Source organism: Chelmon rostratus, chromosome 7 (genome assembly GCF_017976325.1).
Source record: "Chelmon rostratus isolate fCheRos1 chromosome 7, fCheRos1.pri, whole genome shotgun sequence".
Lineage (NCBI taxonomy): Eukaryota > Metazoa > Chordata > Actinopteri > Chaetodontiformes > Chaetodontidae > Chelmon > Chelmon rostratus.
Genome location: NC_055664.1, coordinates 26,793,187 through 26,810,406, shown reverse-complemented (window position 1 = coordinate 26,810,406; position 17,220 = coordinate 26,793,187). Strand labels below are relative to the sequence as shown.

The 17,220-nt window shown below is 43.8% G+C and overlaps 1 protein-coding gene across 1 annotated transcript; it reads left to right on the top strand.

Annotated features, from left to right (window-relative positions):
• The first annotated feature begins 810 nt into the window (after window positions 1-810).
• Window positions 811-16,990, top strand: zc3h4 (zinc finger CCCH-type containing 4). Its single transcript, XM_041941196.1, has 14 exons — window positions 811-1,097; window positions 5,440-5,743; window positions 5,831-5,938; window positions 6,083-6,284; window positions 6,739-6,893; window positions 8,985-9,081; window positions 9,298-9,434; window positions 9,629-9,745; window positions 10,355-10,466; window positions 10,711-10,820; window positions 11,013-11,500; window positions 12,055-12,377; window positions 12,497-12,745; window positions 13,018-16,990. The coding sequence occupies exons 1-14, from the start codon at window positions 1,018-1,020 to the stop codon at window positions 14,715-14,717; spliced, it is 4,182 nt and encodes a 1,393-aa protein (XP_041797130.1). The 5' UTR covers window positions 811-1,017; the 3' UTR covers window positions 14,718-16,990.
• The last annotated feature ends 230 nt before the right edge of the window (window positions 16,991-17,220 follow it).

Genomic DNA, 17,220 nt, shown 5'->3' with positions numbered 1-17,220 from the left:
CACTGAAGTCCCAAAAGCAAGATCTTTTAGACACTTTCGTGATAATATTAAGTTGGCCTAAAAGTCTCATGTTCACTGTGTGCAAACCAGTTTGTGGTCAATTAAGCTGTGGTAAGTGGAGCAACTGCAAAATAAATAGTTGAAATAAATGAATAACACCTCTAAAATTAAATAGTAAGACCGTCACTTGAGACACATCCTGCATTACTACCTGCTTTTGAGGCCATGTCCTGTAGAGGGGGTCTATGTCAACATCAAGTATTAAGGTTTTTTTTTTATTTTTCAGTTGATTTTCCACCCAGGTGGCGTATATTCTGAAATAAAATTGCATTTGATCAGCTATTAAAGAATCTACACACAGCAAACCTGCATATACTGTATTTCAGTTAATTTAGCCAGGGTGTCTAGCCTGATAAAGTTTGCTCAATCCTGTTCAATTTGCGAATTCTACCTACTTTTGGGTATAAAAGACTACACACCCAACAACAGAAGTTTATTTGGTAAACAACTGTTATCATCTGTGGTGAATAAAGTGCTCTTCAGATGACTCTCATATTAGAGGGGTTTATTCAATGAAAATCAGGACTAATTAAATTGTAATTACATACAGTCTTCTCACTACTAGGTCGTCAAGTGCACCTGCAAGTCAAACTCGGGAGCTTATTTCACCCCCCTTATTGCTCAGTCGGTAATTTCCGTGAGACGCGCTGCAAGAACGTTATTCGTCATGATGTCATTCTCGGAGACACCCGCCCCTTTCTCCTAGGGGAAGACAGTCGGCCATTTTAATTTTATCAGTCGTCATTTCACATCGCTACAGTAGGACGGAGAACGTCAGGACTCACTTTCATCATATTTCTCTTACAACTGTAGTGGAGAATTGCCTACTATGAACAGAAACTCTTCCTAAAATCAAAAACAAGTAGATCCTAGTGAAGTGACGCATAAGCCAGTAGATTCCAGTGTCGAGTTGTAATTTTTTGCACCTCAATGTAACGTTAGCTAACGTTAGAGGAAATGGCTGTGGAAAGCATGACTGTCCATCCAAACTCCCCAACTACCAACCACGAACACAACAGTCTCCTGACTGACGAAAGGTCGAGTAATTCTACAGTCATATTTAAATGAAATTATTTATTTGTCCTGTGCTTTTACACAAAAAGCCCGGGGTTTCTTTTTCTTTTTCTGTCAGTGGGATTAAACTCGCCTTTTCTGGAAAACGAGTACAGAGGTAAAGAACGCCATGTTGACACGACGACGCCAACTGGGAGGCCAAATAGCACCTGGGATAACGTTATTCCCTTAATTTTATGAGGTTATCACTATCAACGATCAATCGACTTAAGACAATTTGTGTGAAGGAAAAAGACGAAGTCGAAACGGCTGACCAGCCACAGTTTCACCGTCATTCGAGCAAATTCAGTGGTTATAAAGCATCGGTTGAATATGTGACCCTTGTTAAAAGTTAACTAATTTACGTTAATTTAATTAATTGTGTGGGTGTGACAATTTTTGAAATGCCGCTGATGCTAAACAACAAAAAAATACAATTGTAGTTTGCTAACGATGGGCCTACTTTCAGGCTAACTTAGCAGCATTAGCTTGTTGGCTAATGTGAACAACAAATACAGTTGGCAAGAGAGAGAGAAGCTAAGCTAATGGCTATTGGTTTTTCTTAATGGTAATGTGCTATTCGTTGGCATTTACAGTCGCTACATCATGGAATCAAATATAACGTTGACTAACATTGTTAGAGTAATTTGATGAGTGTTACTTGATCAGTACAGGCTATTAAATTATACAATCCGTTCAAATCTATTCGGTCAGTTGGCGTAAACGCAGCGGTATTGCCAATACGAAGCAACTTGCCCCTTAGCGCTACGCACTAAAAAATGTACTCGAGTCGTCGTTTTTCTACCTAAATAACAGTCGTAAGAAATCTTATGTTAGCTCCCGAACACCCCGAGGTGATAGAGAGTTCTTCCCCCGAACTTAAATGTTTAATATATTTCAAATATTGATTTTTGAAACTATCGACTTGTTAGTTGCTAGCTATTGAATCGCGTTAGTGCTGCTTGTTGGTTATGAATATTTGTCTAACATCATTTTTATTCACAGTCGTAGCAACACTGACTCGACCCAAACACCCACAAAAGTCCCAAAATGTGTAAAACGTCTGCAAAGCATCCCAGCAGTGTTTCCAGTCAAACACAAAGTTCCCTTTTTCCACAGTCCCCAGTTGGCAAATTTGCTGTATGTTACCCAGTTGGTCCCACTTCCAAGTCTCACAGGCCCCACTAGTGTCCCTAAAAGGTTAGGAAAAACCTTTTTTCAATGGTTTTGAGGGAAAAATGTGAAGAAAACCTGTCACAGTAAGTATTCCCCATTTTAATCATGGCCCTTTGCTTATAGAATTAATTAAGTTGTGGACTCATCCACTGAGCTAATAATGTACCATAATGCATGGTAAATCCTTGGATTCAGTAATCCTTAATGGACAAGAATAATCTTGTGCTCTGTTGAACTTTCAGAACTTCTCACAGTTGTCTGCCCAGGGTGTGTGGAGAAATTTTACCATCAGTTTGGCATAGTGCTGATGGACATACATGGAAACTTGTTTGGCATAATTGACATGGATTACAGATACTGCACAGACCTGGATTTTACTGCACTTAGTTGTCATGATACTTGGGTAGGGTCCAATCTAACAATCTATTAACATATGAAGCAAATAACAGTCTTTCCTCTTCACAGGTCTGATAAGCCTATGTTTGTGTTGGTAGACTTAAACTACATTAACTCTTAAGTTAAGACTGACCTGACCTGTTCATGCTGTGGCTGAGCATAGAGAAGTCTGGATGTAGTTTGTATTGAAAGTTTTTTTTTTCCAGACTGGCACATTGTTGGCAGCAGGTGATGTGTGTATAGTATCTCTACAGGCCAGAGAGGCCATCAGTGAGTCCCAGCCGCTCCCTTTTCACAACAGCCTGCTTCCATAATACAGCCAAATCCCTGTGCAATGATAGCGAGCCCTCCATTGAGTCAGGAGAGTTTTCCTTGTGACAGGTCTGTATGCCCCGCTCTGTGAGCAGCTTCACAGCACATGCCAACAGTGAAGCAGAGGAGTGACTTTGCTGTTTCTTTGAGATGATGCTTCTGTTAGTGATGTTTGTATTCAAAGCTGATAGCCAATGCAGGACAGAGGACCTGTTAGCAAAGTATTTGAGGCAGCAAGATAAAAAACAATTGTTAAATTACTTTGAGAAAAAATGCATTGGGGTTGTGGGTATCTGATACTGAACTTTTGTATTGAGAAAGTTTTTGCCAAAAACATTACATTATCTGTATTTATTAATTTTTTAGCCTATTTTGCAAAGAATGACAGAGGAAAGATGGTAAAAGTAACCGAGTGACTTTTTTCAGAGAGAGCACAGCAGGTTTTCTGGTAGGACTTCCCTACAATGTTCAAATATGCTGATTTTACAAAGTCTGTAATTTCTGTCCGAAAATACAACATTGTGTACTTCAGATTTTGTTTTAGTTTTGTTCCACTGATAAAGTAAAAGAGTAGTGTTCACTGCTAACTTTGGTAGCTGGAAACAAGTTTCTGAATCCGTCATGGCCGTCTTGCTCTGCAGATGAACATGTTGTTCATGAATCAGGACAGATTATTAAGGTTGGTTTTTGTGCTCTCCCCAGAGGAAGATGTGGTGGGGTGCAGGCAGGTTGGCTGTACTCATCACCTGCTTTGTCTCGGTGCACTGAATGCTCTTAGGCTAAAACCAGTCTTTGAGTAGTCACATATTGTAAAACTGTGGTCAAGTGGAAAAGTAGAATCATGTTTGCATCAGCCTGTCCTCTGGTCTTACTACCAGCCTAATGCAGAGAGCACTCGTCAGCCTGCTTTGGGTGTGGACCTTTGTAGGAGAGCCAGGGCCTAATTATTCAAATAGGGAGTGTCACATTTGTCTTTTCAAATACGTCTCTTCGTTGTTACTAAAATTTGACCCCTCCCCTCGCCCGTGCCATAAATCTTACCACATCCTTGCCAGGGAAATGGGCAGACAAAACAATGAGTAATCTAGCTATGTCAAGAATATATATGGTCAGTATTTGGTTGGGATCTTGTGCTTGGATAAAACTGGCATAATGGTGGCTGGTAGGGAAGGAAGAAACATTGCATGCTGCTGTTATCAGTTTCCATGTTAAAACATCAGTGTTCTGCAATATGGACTACTCGCGAGTTAAAATATTTTCCAGAACTGTATATGTTACCTTTCTCTTGTAAATTGGAGAATTTTTAATGGCTGTTCAGCTTTGTAACCCACCGTCCAATAGAAAAACCTCCACAGCCGGCAGTGCTGCAGGAAGAGGCTTTCGCGTGATCCATGTAATTGGGATCTTACGGTTTTGCTCACATTGTCTCAAGTCAGGGTCCTGCCCCGGCAGCTGACCACAGCAACAGCACATTAGTAATTCCCCCCAGCCATGAGCCCTGTGGCGGTTTGTGTGTGTGTGGGTGCACTCCAATGCCCAGCTACTACTGTTTATATCACATGGGTTGTGTTTTCACACTATTTAAAACAGAAACACAAAATTAAATATGGCGTTTGTTTAGACCTGATTTCATGGCTTGTGCAGCAAAAAAAGTTTAGTTGAGTCCACTTTTTACTGTTGCCGTTCTCACCTACCCTTTTCGGAGGGATTTTTTTTTATGCAGTAGTGGCATCTGTGTTCACGAGTACTTTAACCAGGCAAACATCTGTGAGAAATTGAATGACTGTATAAATACACCTGGAAGGGTCACAGGCACACGCAGAAACACAATGTTGATTTTAATTCCCCTGATGTCAAATCAAATCACCGTTTGTCCTTCCCATTGTGTCAGGTTTTCTCTTAAAATACCAAACACATAGCCTTCTAGCGCTGTAGGTATTAGACATCTCCATGACAGAGAGGAATACATGCTGCAATGATAATGTTCAAAGAATTGGAAGTGGGCCAAAGTACTGTACTGGAGCAGTTAAAATCTATTTTTTCACATTTAATGTCACAATATTTACAACCTGACTCCTGTTTCAGCCCAAATTATGCCTCAGGGGTCTCAGTCAGCTGTTAAATGCTAAGATGGTTCATGATTGTTCTTAAAAAAAATATTTTTGTAAACCCTTTTTTTGACTCACACAAATGCAAATAGTGCAGCTTTTATAGTGGTGCTGGGTAAGTTATGGATCCTTGAACTGTGGACTCAAGCCTCTGTACTTGTTTTTCATGGGATTTCTCTGACCACTGAAAACAAACCACTAAATGTTTATATTTATTTCTTCCCTGTTTTTTTTATTATTATTAAAACGTCTGAGGTGGCTGGCAGACTCATTCACAGCCCACAGGGAGATGAGATATGTGAATTCTCTTAATGTGCATTCTTTACATATACAGGCCGGAGGATGGCGAGTTGGAGGAGGGCGAGCTGGAAGATGATGGAGGAGATGTGGCGGAGGACGAGATGGGTGGAGGTACGTCCGCAGCAGGAGGAGGCGGAGATGGGGGCGATGAAGTGGGCGGAGGAGGTGACGCAGGAGGGGACGGCGCCGGGGAAAGGCCCCGGCGAAGTAAGGAGCTTCACGCCAGCAGCAATTCAGACGACGAGAGATCCCACCGTCGCAAGAGGAAGAGGAAGAAGGAGAAGGAGCGAGAAAGGGAGAAGAGGAGGTCGAAGAAGAAACGCAAATCCAAACACAAAGTAAGAATGTATAGAACTATAAATCAGAAAAAAAGATTATTTCTACCATTTCCTCTCTGACTGTATCCGTGTTTCGCTCTCTCTCAGCGTCATGCATCCTCTGATGATGACCACTCGGACTACAGTGATGACTCCGACTACAGTCCCAGTGAGAAGAGGAAGTATAGAGAGTACAGTCCACAGTACCCCCCTCCTGTAAGTCGAAAGAACTAATGTTCCCACACTTGGATTAAAATCCTGACAAATGTATCTCATTCAGTAAAATATTTCAGTATTCTGGAGAAATCAATGTTCAATAATGTTTTTAAAAAGTCACCTAACATGTTTACCTGCCTCTAGTCTCACGGGGGCTATGGTGGCTCAAAGAAAGGCAGCTACATGAAGATGGAAAAGCAGAGCTATGGAGGCTATGATGACTATGAAGATGACTACGAGGGAGAGGAAGAGGAGGACATGGGAGAAGAAGACTATGACGACTTCACCAAGGAGCTCAACCAGTACCGCAAGGCCAAGGAGGGAGGAGGCGGCCGCAGTGGTCGAGGTGGGTCCATGGTGGTTTCGTCACATATTCTGCAGCATGTGAAATATTTGCCCAGCTGAGATTCCAGCGCTCAGCGAAACTAAAACCAGCAGATAAAATGCCTCAACTAGCAGAATCCTGTATTTATTTTATTCACGCATAATATTATACTTTCAATATGTGACATGTTGTTTTTTTTTTTTAATTTCCCACTAAAACTTTTCACTGCTCTTTAGCAAAGTAAACAGGCTTTTCCAATAATGAGCCACTGTGTTACAAAAGCTTGTTGGCAGATTCATCGTGTGCTCACTGTTTTACTTGCTACTCAGTTGTATTTGCACAGTTGTGGACAGACAAAGGAGCTTATTTGCCAAAAGTTTCTTATCAATCCAAATTCCACAGATATGACAGAAACTTCTCTGCCTCTGTCACTTACTCTCGTTATACTTCTCTCTTTTTCTTTGTGTCTTTGCAGGGGGTAAAGGTCGCATGAAGAGCCAGAGAGGTCGCGGAGGAATGAGAGGAGGGAGGAGGGGGAGAGGCGGAAGCAGAGGAAGAGGAGGTCGAGGCGGAGGGGGAAAGATGGGAGGAGACAATGATGATGGAGACGGCTATGGAGATGAGATGGAGGTGAGGTTGTTGTATGAAAGCTGTTGTTCGTATTGGTAGAGGAATAATACATTAAAGAGAAAAGGTGCGTCCTCTGGAAAGGAAATACAATTCAAATGCAGTTTAAGAGCATGCATGTGTGATAATAATTATACAATTTATGTAGCACTTTTCAAAGATAAGGTACACTGTGCTTTACAAAGACATAAAAAGAAGAGAAAGAAGTAAGTAAAAATGGAATTGATTATTCTTTGCAGATTAAGAAAATATCTTATTTTTAACATTGTGAAGTTTCACAAAGTGACTTCACCTGTTGTTCAAAGTTACGTTTGTTATGAAAGATAACGCCCAGATTTCTGTGCTGGGGTTTGATGCAACAGGATAGAGAATCCAGATGATCTGAGGAGTCTGGAGCTGGAGGGCTCTAGACCTCTGATAATGACTTCTGATTTCCCTGAAGAAAGTTTTGAAAGAGCCAGTTCTTAACATCTGTAAGAAAAGATTGTATTTTGACCAGTCGTTTTATGTTATTGGAATAAAACGAGAAATACATCTGGGAGTCATCTGCATAAAAATGGAAGCAGATGCATTTATGAAAGCTTTGACCTGCAGGTTAATATATAAATGGAGAATAATAAAGAGAGAGTCTTGAGGCACTTCAATGGAGAAATGGGAGGTGGAGGACTTGAATTCTCCAATGGTCACTCAGAATGTCCTATTAGAGAGATGTTCCCAATTCAGTTGTATCAAAAGCTACAGTAAAATCTAAAAGCAATGGTTATAAGATCAGTAAAATCATTAGCAAGAGCAATTTTAGCTTCCAAGTTAAATTTTTTTCATGAGATCCTTCAGCTTTTCAAGATGAATGGAAAGTTTAATATCCCTCCATTTTTGTTCTTCTTTACAGCATTTTCAGGCGTGTTAGTGTGGATGGAGATTATTTCTGAACTGGTGCTAAAATGCTCATCTAGATGGAGATCGTTTCTGTTTTAAAATGACTTTTTCAAATGAAATAGTGTCAATGTAGCTTGAGAAATCAAGTCTATTGGTGGTGTTAGGAGGAGTGATTATTTCACAATTGATGGAATAATACTCTAACCCCTGCAAACAAGTCTTTGTCATCACATCATGTTGTTTTATCATTCCCCAAAACAAATCAAACTTAGATATACATATACGCCCATTTTCAAGTTTAAATTTGGTATCGACAAATTTACATGCTTTACATTATTTTTCTCATACTGTCTATTACTGTAGGACAGTTATTCTCTGTATCTGAAATGCTCTAGTCTAGCTCTAGTCCTCCTTAAATCCCCTCCTTCGTGACTTGGTCAGGTCACACAGGTCTAAGCAGGCACCACTCAGCGTGTTTCCCATCAGCTCTGCCAGGGTTTTTAGCTTCCAGCTAGCTGCACTTGTACCGTGAATGGTGTCTCAGCAGCTGCTTGTTAACTAAGAAATTCACCACCCTGCATGTTCAAGCATGAATCTGATCTGTATTATCCTTGACTGTCCCTTAATATTACAAAATAAGTCCAATATCGCTCCCACTCTGTGAGAGTAGCCACATTAGCATAAACAGGCTAACCAACAAAATAAACAGTAAAAAACATAAAACGTGGCAAAAATTACACCTAAAAAGTTTGACGTCGGGTGACGGACAGCTGGTAACGATCCGTCCTTCAGCTTATACCCTTACTGGCCCTCATTAAGAAAGCAATTCAGTGGAGTTATGCTACAATGCACATTTCCTTCACACCACATAAAAAATAAAGTTAAGCCGCTGTATCTGTCCTCAGATGCTGGGAGTAGATGAAGACTTCATCTTCTTAAAACTGTTCGTTTTTGTAGCCAGCAAGAGAGAAATTGGCTGCTTTGCTCATAATGGTACCGTCCACATCTTCATATCACGGCAGCAGACAGCGAGGTGGGCGGGACAGTCACCGAGCTGGAGGTGGTGCTGTGCTACACAGTGATGTAGACAAGTAATGGAAGGAATGGCTGGACTACTGACAAAGCCACAATGTGTCAGAGCCTGTCTCAGTCTTGCTCAACGGATATTTAAATATTTACAAATAATATGTAAGTGACATGTTAAATCTGTCCTTACAGTATGGAGATGATGACTATGACAACATGGGGGATGATGACTACGACGACTACTCAAAAGAACTCAACCAGTACAAGAAGTCCAAAGACAGAGGCAGAGGTGAGTTTGGAGGACAGGTAGTTGTCCAGGTGTGTGTGTTTGTTTTTGTTGTTAACCTTTATCTTTCCTGAGGAAATGGCTGCACAGTTCACTCAATTGCTCCTTTAGAGCGAGTGCAGGCTGTGATGGTGTTTGAAACCTGTACCTGGCAATGTTGACCAGCTTCGTTGCCCAAAAAATCACTCACTGTCACTCTGTCCTCCATTTCTGCTCCAGGAGGTAAAGGTGGCCGCGGACGAGGGAGGGGTAAAGGAGGACGTGGTATGATCAGAGGAGGAAGGGGTCGAAACCGCGGGAGAGGAAGAGGTGACATGGGGATGGATGACGACAACAACGGAGACATGGACAATGGGGTGAGGCTTTTTGTAATTCTGTTTCCTGATACTGTAACTTAAACAGGTCTGACACTCAAGTCTGGTACCCCCAGGACAAATTCCTTTATGTTTATTAGAAAATAAAATGATAAGAATCCCCTCGTTCTTATTTATTGCTTGACACGCTGCACCTTCCTTCTGTATATGTGTTGATTTGTGCGTATGTATTTTAGGATGGAGGTGGAGGAGGCGATGGACCAGGACTTGGGAGGAGGAATCAGAATGAGAAGCACCATGATAAGAAAGGAAAGGCCATCTGCAAATACTACATCGAGGGGAGATGCACCTGGGTAAGACGGCACAAATGTTTGCTTATTTTGCTTTAAAAGCGTACGTTCGAGTCACAGTCTGGACTTCATGAGATATTTTGTGATTTTGAGAGTTTTAATGGTACAAGTTTGGTGGCTGCATTCTAATCTATTTCTTCATTCAGATGTTTTTTTCACACTCTTTATACATTTCTGTTGCCTTTCTAAAGTGCCCATGCTCAATAAAAATTTGGCTCCAGTGAACGATAACAAGACACAAAAATCTGAAAGAATTTAAAGGCAGAATGAGTAAAATATTCCTAAAAACAATGTGTAGACGCTTACTGAACTGATCCCTTATCACTTATGACCCACTAAAAGTGTGTGGTGGTGTCTGTATGTGCAGAGACCCTGCCCTCTGTCTGTATTTTCTTATTCTGCTCAATTTGGGATCTTCCTGGGTGTCCTTAGCTGTATAGCTCCAGGCCAATAACAGCACATAGGGTGTGAAGGTGGGACTCTGTAAAAACGAAGTTACCAGGTGCCAAATTGTAAGCAGGCGTCAGATGTGCGCCTCTGGCAGCACTCTCAAACCTACCAGTCATGAGCCCTCAGACTCACTGATTTCATTATGGCCTTTTTCCTCACCAGGGGGACCACTGCAACTTCAGCCACGACATTGAGCTTCCCAAGAAGAAGGAGCTATGCAAGTTCTACATCACTGGATTTTGTGCCCGAGCCGACCACTGTCCTTACATGCATGATATCCTTCACTGTTGACCACACAGAGAGACCCTTATTGATATCAGGGAATTCTGGGTATATTGATGTGCACTTGTTTTAAACAGTAAAGCCAGCTAAAGCCACATCATGCTAATTCCACCTAACTGAAAATGTGATAGTTCTGCATTAACCTCAGAATTCAAATGAGGACGTCTAGCAAACAGAGTGAATTTCAGTTTTCTGTCCATTTTTTGGTTCGTGTTTCTCTTTGACTTCCATGCTACGTGAATTTCCCTGTAAGCTGTTCCACACCACAGGGAACTGTGTCAATGGTGACGAATGCATGTTCTCCCATGAAGCCCTCAATGATGACACCCAGGAGCTTCTCAACAAGGTAGGCACTGCTAATTCTGTACACAGCTCTCTCACGGCTGGAAAGCGTTTTTTATTAGTATTTCACGAACACTCTGGTTCTTAAATATTTAAAATACAGTTAAATAGAGCTTAATAAATTGTACAAATTCATAAACAGAAACTATGTTTGGTTTAAGAAATAACTGGACATCTTTGTGACATCGTTTTTTAGATGCTGGCAGAGGATGCAGAAGCTGGAGCTGAGGATGAGAAGGAGGTGGAGGAGCTGAAGAAGCAGGGGATCAACCCTCTCCCCAAACCCCCTCCTGGAGTTGGCCTCCTTCCCACCCCTCCTCGGCCTGTTCCTGTAGACACCAACACAGGGGCTGGGGATTTTGGCGGGCCTCCTGTGGGTGACTTTGGGGGTCTTCCTGGACCTAACCATGGGCCCATTCCCAGCAAAGTTCCCCCAGGACCAGGACCAGGACCAGGACCAGGTCCTGTACCTGGGCTTAACCCCTGTGTGGGTCCCCCTGTCCATGGCCCTGAAGGAAGTCCCTTCCAAGGAGGGCTCCCAAATCCCAGTGGCCCTCCTCCACACATGGGCCCCCCACCTCCTTGTGGTGGAGGAGGAGGTGGTGGTGCGGGGAAGAAGATCCCCTCATTGTTTGAGATTAAAGTTCAGCCGACGGGACAGCTGGCACAGAAACTGGCCGTCAGGTGAGAGATCAGAAAACACTGAGAATAAAATGAAATGTTTTAACATTCACACCTGCAGAAAACGTAGCTGGTGGTCTTACTGTGGTAGAGTGGCAAAGAGTGCAACAGTCAAATACAATCAAAATATAATAATCCACAGAGACTCTATCTGTTCAATACTTCCACCTGTCCTGTCGGCATGAAAGGTGCCTCTGAACGTGTTTAGCTTGCTCCTGTGCCAAGGATGGCAACAGTGAAAAGCTCTAAAGCCTGCCGGTGATGAGTGCTGGTTACTGAAAAGAGACAACGACTAAATGAAAAAATAATTTAAGTTGAAGCATGGATCACAAAGCACTCTGCATCTGTAATTTTGTAATGTGCTGAGATGGTACCAGCTCTTCAGACACCCTCATCAAACATTTAGATTTTATTAACCCCAACTATCGATATGATGTAGGCCACAGGCACCCAATTAATTTGTAAATTTAGTGTGAAGTTACTCTTTAACTTTTCATTATTTCTCCCTTTGAGATCAACTCTGTGAATCCTAACTCCTGCTCTTCCTTCTCTATCAGGGGCCAGACTCCCACTGGCACCCAGGGTCAGGCTGCTGCACCTGGACCCCAAGGGGCCCCTACTGCCCCTCCCACCTGCTTCCCTACCCCTCCAGGCATGATGTCCCCTGACATGCAGAACATGGGCCCCAACCTTGGGATAAACCAGGGAACCTCGAACATGGCCCCTGGTGGACCGCCCATGATGGGAGGATTTGCACCTGGTGAAGGCCCTCCACATGGAGGCGCTATGCCTCCGGGTCCTCCTCATGGTGGGGGAAACTTCTTCAACAACTTCTTCAATCAGCAGGATGGTATGAAGATGGAGGGAGTGGTGCAAGAAGGTGAGAGTGAATTTCAATAATCAAACGGAATAATTAAGAACTGAAAGTTATATTTTGTAGGTGAGTGTTGCAAAGACACAGTTTCTGTACTGATGAGAGCTCTCGCCGTTCCCTCTCAGGTGACAACTACCAGGGTTTTGCTGGCATGGACGAGAGAGGAGGAGCAGGGAAATTTGGTAATCAGTCAGCTGGACAAGAAGACTCTGCTAATGGAGTCTCAGCCAATCAGGGAGGGATTTCTGTGCCTGACTTCCTGCCTCCAGCGCAGCGGGTCCTGTTCATGAGGATCCAACAGAAGCAGCAGGAAGAAGAGGAAAGAGCTCGCAGGATGGCCGAGGGAGGAGCAGAGAAGAGTAGAGACACTGAAGGTAGAGGAAACTATTGGTCATTCTTAGTTAGTTGTACTCTTTGTTTTGGCAGTCTTTTGTTAATTTAATGGCCTATTTCACAGTAATAATATGCGACAGAAAACAAAAAAGCAAAACAAAGAAAAAATCAGCAGAAACCTCAGACATGATGCCTTTCAAAGATGCCTTCAAGATGAATCAAATGTGTTTCTGCTGTCAAGTCTCTGTATTTGGGCTTAAACAAGCATTGAAGTCCAGAGTTAACACCCAAACATCTCTGTCCTTCTTCTTAGGTGACTCAGGGAACTGGTATTCCAGTGAGGATGAGGATGGCGGTGGAAGCGTGACCTCCATCTTAAAGACGCTCCGCCAACAGACCCAGGCTCCTCAAAAATCTGATGGCCCCCCGAGCGACCCTCGCCTCCAGAAGGCCGCTCCTGCCGCCGCTCCGGCTCGGCCGGCAGACCCCCGCTTGGCTCGAGACCCACGGCTGGCACGGGCTGCAGAGTCGCCGCAAATCTCAGACTCCACCCACTCCGTACCGGCTCCATCTTCCTCTGGACCACCTGTAGACCCCAGGTTAGCCAGGCTATCTGCTGCTGCCTCAGCTGGATCCACCTCCCTCTCGCCTCCTGCTCCGAAACCAGAGCCTCCTCTGGTCTACAAGCCCCCGCCACTTACAACCCCGGCAGCAGATGAGGAGGAGACAGAGCGAGTCCTACGGGACAAACCAGTGCCGATTCCTCTGGACCCGCTGATGGGTATGGCCCTGAGAGATCCTCGCTCACAGCTGCAGCAGTTCAGCCACATCAAGAAGGATATTGTTCTCCACATGCCAGCCTTCTCCAAAACCATCACCTGGTCACCTGAAGATCTCCTTCCGCTCCCTATCCCCAAGCAGGACCTCCTTCCACTCCCGCCAGGCATCCCGCCTGTCTCCTCTATAGACCCACGTCTGTCCCGTGCTCAGCAGCTGCTCCATACATCACTCCCTCACACACAGCCTCCCCCTGTACAGCCTCCTCCCTCCATGGACTCCCCTGCACCCTCTTCCTCTACCTCCTCCCTCCCAGACTTTGAGCTACTCTCTCGTATCCTGAAGACTGTCAACTCCAGCCCGTCCCAGACCCCCTCCCCTCCTCTCTTACCTGCCCCTATTGCCCCTGTGTCGCTGCTGGGTACCCCTGCCCCCATTCCTCCCGCACCTGCAGAAAAGCCTGTTGACCCTCGAGTGGCCCGAAAAGGCCCTTTAGACCCCCGTCTCCAGCCTCAGAAGTCATCACTGAAGCAACCATCAGATCCCGCGCCTCCTCCTGTCTCCTCGCCCTCTCTTGCAACAACGTCTAGCTCCTCCCCACCTACCATTGCCCCCTACGACCCACGGCTGCTCTCCTCAGGTGGGGCAGGGTGCGGTGTGGGAGCCGGGTCACCAGGTGGAGCCAGTGTGCTGAGCTGCATCAGTCTGTATGACCCTCGGACTAACAAACCAGGCAGCCCTGGTACCAGCAGTGGCTCTAACAACTCCCCCAACTCAGCCAGCACCGAGTCCAAACCCAGTGACCCCACAACAAGTAAACCCAAGTCCAAGGAACCCCTGTTTGTTCGGAAGTCTGCATTGGACCAACCAGAGCCGGAGAAAAGCGGAGAGCAAGGGACGGATCGTTACAACAGCTACAACAGGCCCCGGCCCAAGCCCGCACCCTCGCCTAATTCCACGGCCCAGGGCGGGCCCGCTGCTGCCGGGGCAGCTGCAGCTGGAGGTCAGGGCGCTCCTGGAGCTGCTGCGGATCAGGGGCCCGCCGGCGTCCACAACCTACCAGTGTCCTCTCTATTTGGCGTGGTGAAGCAGGCGACCAAGCCTGGCGGGACGAGTAGCCCCTTTGGAGGCAACAGCCCAGTGCAATCTGATCAGGCAGCCACAGAGCAGGACAATGCCTCGCTGAAGGAGGTTTTCAAAGGCTTTGACCCCACAGCCTCCCCCTTCTGCCAGTGACCCCCCCACCCCACCGAAGCCCATCATGTGGTTGGCTTGTTTTAACATTTTTGGACACTGAGCAGATCAGTGAAAAGGAGAAAGAAAGCGCACTGAGGCAACTTCCTGTAAGACTGGTTAAGAAGACAAACTTCTGTGAACGAACTGATGTCACACAACATGTCACACACATGCACACACACACACACACACACACACACACACACACACACACTTTACCACAGTGTTGCAGATTCAGATTCTATAAAAGACTCTTGGGTTATGGGAAGGGTTTAAAGTTAAATCTCTAAAGCTCTATTTTAAAAAGACTTATTGATGTATGAATAAATGTATCCTCTTCATCTCAATGCTTAGTGAAAACAGTTATTTAGACAGCGACACCTTTTTTCATTACCCCCTTGATTTCAGTTCATCTGCTCAATTCTTTTGTAAATTTTCTCATCTTTCAACTGTTTGATGTGCTCGTCTGTATTTTTGGGCAGTTAAAGTTGACTGTGGTCTTGGCAGCAGTTGAAAAGATGGGATACACCTCAATTTTTCACAGCAAAATATTGCTTATTTGCAGTGTTTTTGTGATTAAATGAACAGCACTGAGGCACTGTTGCCCATTGGTGTCTTCGTCACTGCCTTTGCATTCACTGTCCTCTATAACCCCTGTGGAAAATGTTCAGTTTTGTCAAACAATAGCAAACATTTTGTTTATTACAACTCACCTTGTAACACGAACCTAAACTTAAATCTATAATCTGCTTCTTTATTTTTTAGTATTTATTTTTCTACTTCTTTGCACTGTCAGTTCATGTCCTCTGAGAGCCGTAGTAACGTTTTTAATGTCTGTTGCTCCTCCAGCTGTTCATATACTGTTTCATTTCAGGTATTTAGCTCTTACCCAAAACAGGTAACGTCATCGGTACAGGAAGTGACCTGTGACCTTTCTGTACTGCCTCTCTAACCACTATGCCACAGTTGTTATTGTTTTCCCCATTTACACAGTTTTTACAGGTGATCACAGATTTTCACATCAACATTTTGTTTTATTGGTTTGTGAAAACGGAAAGCCTCCAGTTCATAAATGACAGGTTCTTTAGCTTTAAGGTAAAAATAAGGTAGAGGTTTAGTCAGCCTTGCTTCATTAACATTTCATCCTTTTCCTTTTGATCAGAGTAGGACACTTTGAATCACTGACTCAGTTCACCATCTAGCCTTGAGCTTTTAGTTATTTTGTTTTTATGAACTGTTAAAAATGGAGAGAAAACTTACAGGACAGGACTGCAGATTTCTGTGAGTGGTTGGTCGAGTGGAATTAATTCGCAGCCTTACAGCACAAGCTTTTGGCTTCAGTGGTTGGTGACAGTGTGACAATCATAAATGGACTTGGACCTAAACGTCGGTTAATGCATGAATCTTGCATTGATCTGTGCAGGTGCACCCTCTGCTGTCAGAGCTCTGCATTAAGAGAACCTTGCCTTTCAAATCTTAACATGATCTGTGTAAAAAAAAATATTCCATACAGACTGAACATGGTTTTCTCTCAGGTTTGCAGCAAAAGAAGTGCACATTTCATGATGGAAATGTTCATTTGAGATGGAGTCACAGTTGTTTAAGTTGTTGCTTCAATGTTTTCTCCCTTCCTAGTTCGGCCCCCACCATAAATGAAGTCAGAAGTTAGTGCAGTACAAGCAAGTCGTTCCCATTTGCCTGAAAAGCCAGTGACCTCATCGCCAGGCTAGTTTGGCTTGGGGTCACTGTCGTGGAGCTCATTGAAGTTTTTGACTTCTAGAAGGTTAAGATTGTACAACAGCTGTCAGGATTGTTGACCATCTTGTGTATAAATGTTGATCATTTTAATTTATTTTTTTATACTTGGGTAAATATACTTCCTCACTTGACATTTTTGAACTGAACCATTTTATATGTCAGGAATATGTGATTACCGCTCACCTCAGTGGGATGTAGGCAGCCTGCAACAGCGTCAAGAGAGGAGAAAGACATATTTTTTTTATTTGGTTTTGTGTATAAAGTTTCAAACTAACAGAAAATTCACTATGGCTCCCTCCTGCCAGGTCATGAAAAAGCTAGTTTCACCTATAGCAAGTGTGAAAGTTCTTGTTGATTTGTTCTTTCCTTTATGGCTTTGTTGTTTTATAAGTTAGATTTTTTTCTTGCTATGTAAATTTGACCAGTATCCTGTCTTTGGGGAAGTGGAGTTTTCTAACTGTACACTGTAGGTGAGGTTCAAATTATTTAAATAAAGTTGATACATGATCAACCAGTTCAAACTCTGTTTTATGTATTTTATTACCTCGTTTGATTCATTTCATCAGTTTCTGTTGCAGTTTTGAAGCCATTTTGTTACTGAAGTCAAAATGCATAAACACGGCCGGTCATCTGGTGTCATCCTCAGACCAACAGAATCTAACAGTACAGTAGTCTACAGCATTGATCCCCAACCCGTGGGCCGTGGGTCATTTGGTACTGGGCCGCACAGAAAGAAAAAATAATT